This window comes from Notothenia rossii (assembly GCF_949606895.1).
Source record: "Notothenia rossii genome assembly, chromosome: 6".
In the NCBI taxonomy this organism is placed as follows: domain Eukaryota; kingdom Metazoa; phylum Chordata; class Actinopteri; order Perciformes; family Nototheniidae; genus Notothenia; species Notothenia rossii.
In genome coordinates, this window is record NC_136909.1 from 20,316,726 (window position 1) to 20,322,109 (window position 5,384).

The 5,384-nt window shown below is 39.6% G+C and overlaps 1 protein-coding gene across 1 annotated transcript in view; it reads right to left on the minus strand.

Annotated features, from left to right (window-relative positions):
- Positions 1 to 364: 364 nt before the first annotated feature.
- The window catches only part of LOC307043575 (kinetochore protein NDC80 homolog), a 10,999-nt gene continuing 5,979 nt past the window's right edge, over positions 365 to 5,384 (minus strand). Inside the window, exons 10-17 of the mRNA XM_079688101.1 lie at positions 4,646 to 4,790; positions 4,012 to 4,217; positions 3,689 to 3,832; positions 2,369 to 2,458; positions 2,155 to 2,247; positions 1,351 to 1,481; positions 1,066 to 1,168; positions 365 to 867 (exon numbers count right to left, since the gene is read on the minus strand). Coding sequence (XP_079544227.1) covers positions 745 to 867; positions 1,066 to 1,168; positions 1,351 to 1,481; positions 2,155 to 2,247; positions 2,369 to 2,458; positions 3,689 to 3,832; positions 4,012 to 4,217; positions 4,646 to 4,790 — 1,035 coding nt within the window. The 3' untranslated portion in view covers positions 365 to 744. The remainder of the gene's footprint in view (positions 868 to 1,065; positions 1,169 to 1,350; positions 1,482 to 2,154; positions 2,248 to 2,368; positions 2,459 to 3,688; positions 3,833 to 4,011; positions 4,218 to 4,645; positions 4,791 to 5,384) is intronic.

Genomic DNA, 5,384 nt, shown 5'->3' on the forward strand with positions numbered 1-5,384 from the left:
CAAATGAAGACTGATGTTTCTTTACACCACAAACTAGCAAGTTTACAAACAACATTTTGACAAAATGTTAGATTTAAATTTCTATAAATTGCATTATATTTTAGGAAAAAACATAGTTCGATGTTTTCCTGTTGACAAGAAAATGGCTGCATCTCAGAAACCATTTGATTTAGATATATATGTAATGCAATGTAATGGAAAATGCCACAACTTTTAATAAGTGTGATTCTTTATGTGATCTGAGAATCTAAAAGGTTGTACTATTAGATACTTACCCAAAGTTGGTCTGTAGACTTTAGACAAATCATAAAAAGGCTTGGTAATGTGTTTGAACTTCTTATAAATCTAAATATGTTTCTTTGGGCACAATTAAGTCGTTTTTATTTAGTATACAAGGGTTTAATAATTTTAAAAAACTGAGATGTGTCAAAGAATGACACAAAAGACCAACGTGAAAAGCTGGATCATGTTAATACAGGGTAAGTGAACAACACTTTCATTATGAACTAATGAATGAGAATCTAAATCTAAGACACAAACAATGTGTGAACAATTTCAAACAATTTAAGAACACAAATGTCAGATAAAGCTCCCCACGCTCCCATAGTCTCTTGAGTTATGTGCCCAACGTGAACATCTGGAACATGTAGGTAACAGGGTAAGTGAACAACATGCATCTAGACTTCAAAACCTTTTTCTGGATGGAGCACTTTTTTCTAACAAAAACAATTTAAGAAGACAATGTCAGATTTGTCTGGCCATGAAGCTCTTGGAAACGTCCCTCAGCTTCTGTATGGCGGCGTCATCGTCCTCCACAGCCTTTGAGCAGACACGCTGCACTCCGCTGAGCAGGTCCTCCATGCTCTTCTGTTGTAGCACAACCACACACACGGGTTATATTACACACAGTAATGTAAATACAGGTGTTGATGCAACCTGAATAATGATGCCATCAGACCAATACACTATATAAATAAAACAATATGTCGTTTATTTGCATGCTAAAACTGATTGAAGTATTCCTTAGAAATAGATTAGGAGGCGGGTGTAGAGTAAGAAGGTTACCTCTGCGATTGACAGGTGGTTGGCAGCTGTGGTAAATACAGATGCAAGGTTGTTTGCTACAGTTCGCCTCTCCTCATTGGTCTCCTGCAGCACCAGGTGGTACCTGGAAAATAAACAAGTGTTATATTCTATAACAGAAAAAACAGAAACCCGGAGCACTTAAAGCCAATTCCTTTTTTAAAATAAAAAAAATGTTTAGAGCAGAAACAGTATTTAGACGGGGCTTTTGATAATGTTGTGTTGTGTGATGGCCACAGCATATAAACAGTATCGTCAGTTACTCACTGTTGTTGTGCTGCCTTTAGTTGCTGCACGGCCTCTTCATATCCATACGTAACTTTCTTCGCCAGAATATTGCGATGGTTTTCCACTGTCTCCATCTCTGTGGCCCAGTCCTGTTCCTCCTGTGCCGACTCCTACACAGACACAAGCACACAGGAAACATTGTGTGGTGGCGTTTTAATCCTTGTCTACAATTTAATAGCCACCTCTATCGGTGTTGTGGGTTTTGACGCGCCTCTCTTTGTTTCCAAACAATTCAGCAGAGATCGTAGTTGAATCAGATGAGCTTTATTCATTGATCCACACGGCATATACAGGAGGACACATTTCTTCGCTTCATAGTAACTAAAAAGTGTATCATTTTCCAAAGTAACAAAAGAACACGGTCAAAAGACTTTTCCGTTTCCCCGTCTCATCAACATCAGCTGTGTCCTATTAATCTACAATATATAGGCATAGGCAGAGCCATGCACGTGATACTGACGCACATAACAAATAATAAGTGAGCCTTAAATTAATACATTTTAAACCATAGTGTGACTCACAAAAATAGCCGATAATTTACAGTATAAGCTAATTTATATTATTATTAAGCCCTAACTATCAGACAATAATAAGTCAATGAAAATGGCTCCAACACATTGTGTGCTTCAAATATTTGAAAATGTTTCATATTCCTGTTTTTCTGCCTTGAAGACAAACCGTTCAATGCTGGATTGACACGGACATAGTTCATCTTGTTGACATGTGATTGGGTCACTAGATGTGTTCTACCTGAAGCATAAGCGTGAACTACATGGACTTTACCTGCATGACAGAATCCAGACGCTCATCCACCTTGCGGATCTGCTCTTTGAGAATCTTCAGGTCATTTGACTTGTCCAAGATGTTACAACCCACCTAAAAGACACACATACACATGAAAATGGACAATTGAGATGGAAAAAATATAAACTTTGGTAATAATGTGCGTCAGTAAAGGAAAAAGTTAACATCGCAAAACAATAACGATGTTTTTTACCTGTTCAAAAAACTCTTCCAAACTAAGTTTCATGTTGGCTAGGCGACTGTTCTCCTCCTCCACGTTACCGACCAGCTTTCTCAGGAGCATCTACAAACACACCGCAAAGATCAGAACAAGGACACAGAACACACATCTTTCATTTTTGACGAAAAAAGAAAATCGAATATCATTTCCGCCTGATAGCATTAAATGTATCAAAGCTCCAAATAACTGGAAATGACATTAGTATAGGTCAGTGGTTCCCAAACTTTTTCTGTCAGGCCCCCCCCAACACAAGTCAGGCTCAGTGGCGGCGCCAGAGATTTATTTTGGGGGTGCTGTGGGGTAGCTTGACGTTTCATAGAGGGTGCTCAAACATTTAGGGTTTCCCATTAATGTACCGTGTGCTACAGTGGAATTTTCTACTGCAACATTCCCCACACATATACACAATGTCCCCACGACTGTTACAATGAAGGCTCGATAATCAGCTCACAGCACATAGGTGTAAGCAGGGGTAAAGTGCTGTTTTTATAGGTGGTGTGTGGACCTCACATGGGGGGGGTCCGGGGGCAAGCTCCCCGGGGAAGATTTATTTTTAAATATTGAAGTTAAAAGCATCAATCTGGTGCACTTTGAGAGCAAAATGAAGAGATCTATGGAAACATCTCTCAACACCCATATGAAACAGAACTGTTAACAGATTTACTTTTTCTTTATGGATATTTTACAAATCACCTTTTTAAACTTTATTCTTTTTTTACTGTCATAGTATTTCATACCTGTTTTTTATTTATTCTCTTATTTTTTTATAATGATCATATGTAAACGTGTGCCTCGGAAATAAAACAAAACATTTGAGACCCACTGAGAGAACACTGAGAGAGTCCTTTAGTTCACTGAGTCTCTCAGTCTGACAGGAGAGGACTCTCCTCCACTTTGTTGTTGAAGAAACTCCTTATATCCGTTAGCGTAGCTCGCTAGCACCAGAAGCTAACAACAACGATCTCCGGTAACGGTGCGCTCTCTCTCGCGCACGCACACAAAATGGCTCGTTTCACACACACACAGAGCCAAGCTTTAATGAAACAGAGACCCAGACGTAATAGTACTGTATCATATTATTTTCAAATCAATGCTTTTTCAAATGATTTTTTTTAATTTTAATTTTTTAATATATATATATATATATATCTCTTTTTTATAACCATTTTTCCTCCTGGTCTCTCGCGCCCCCCCCCTGTCATGCCCCACACTTTGGGAACCACTGGTATAGGTATAATAAGCCAGCTTTGATCATACTCAATGTATCTGTATTGAATTGGATCTTGGCAGTACCTGTGTCTTAACTTTATGCTGATCCATGGCACCCGACTCAAACAGCCTGATCTCAAAGTCATGACCGCAGGCGTTCTCTGCAGACAGCGGGATCAGCTTCAGTTTACGGGCCAGCTTGTGGTATTCTGCCACCTTCAGCTCCACCTGGATGGATATATGGAAAGGACACACACACACAGAAGGGGCAAGGAATTCAAGTTAAATCAAATGGTGAAAAGCATTTGGCATTTTCAATCTTTAGCAGCCACAAACAACGACACAAAATACAATTTTTATCCCAACTATGTCACTCTCTTTTAAGTATGCACACTAGCTGCTCATACCTTTTCGTTGAATTTGGCCAGGGCGATCTCCTCGTTCCACTTGTGCTGCTCAGCGTCTTCTAGAGACTTGCTGAGGCTGGAGATGGTCTGCTGGAGCTCTCTCTTCTCTATGGTGATCCTCTCCACATCAGCTGGAGTAAACTTCTGGTTCTTCAAGAGTTGATGCAGTTCATTTTGCTCATGTTTGAGAGACTCCAGGTGACTCTCTGCAGGAAGACAGAGAACAAAAGGATTCTAAACCCCATCCAAACCTCAGTATTGAACGATGCTGCTCAGTGGGAGCTTTGTTAGCATTGAGTGATCCCGTGTTGACAGTAAGAGACAGAACATGTTTCTATCGCACGGTAAAGTGCGGTCTCTGGGGACTTATTTAAAGCAAGAATGTTAAATGTTTTTTACAAGGATTCAGACAGAGAAAATATCTCAGTCAAGAAGTCCAGTTAACTCCTAAGAAGAATCCTTGTTTAGTTGGTACAGAGTAGAGACAAGCCAAAAAAGAACATGTAAATTCAGAGTTTCAGTAACTTAATGAGCTTTGATAATTAGCACATGAAACTGCTTGGTGTCTGAATACTGAAATCTCCCCCATGATCCTGTACATCCTGCTCAACAACTGGTTGAATGTTATATGTACCAGCAGTCTCCTGCTCATCACACAGTTCTGAATATTTGCACTCCAGGTTTGCTTTAAAGGACTCCTGTCTGGTTTGATAACTCAGGAGATTCGACAGGTCTGTCTGCAGCTTCACTCTTTGCATCCTCTTGGTCGTGAGACGGTCCTGTCCAGGAGAAGAGACAGAATCTTATCCATCCGTCTTATTGTTGCTTAAACATATATTCATTACGTTACATTGCATTTAGCTGACGCTTTTATCCAAAGCGACTTACAATAAGTGCGTTCGACCAACCAGATACAAACGATGTTACTGATAGAACTATAAAACGGGTGCACACCCTCATAAAAGCCAAGGTATATTGGCTTTAGCTTTAAACTTTTGCACCTTCGATCATCATAAATATCTTCTTTTCGTTTCATTTTGTTGCACAATTATTTTGTTGACGATTGTTGGAAAATACTGAATGTACTCTTCTAATATCAGAGTAGCACATGATAAACGAAGGCCCTACGTAGGCTGCCAGACTAGCTCTCCACTGTTCGAAGCGCACTCATATTGGAGTTATGCATAGAAACCTATCATGCTTCCAGTTGAGAAACGTCTGCAATCTCGTGTTATCACTTTTCAATCCAATTTAGCACAAAAAAAAAAAAAATGGTATTGTTATGATCAAATAGTTTACACAAGAGACGAGCATGACCATAAGACTAGACAAGCTACATCAGCCATCTACGGGCACCTAAACCAGGACAAATC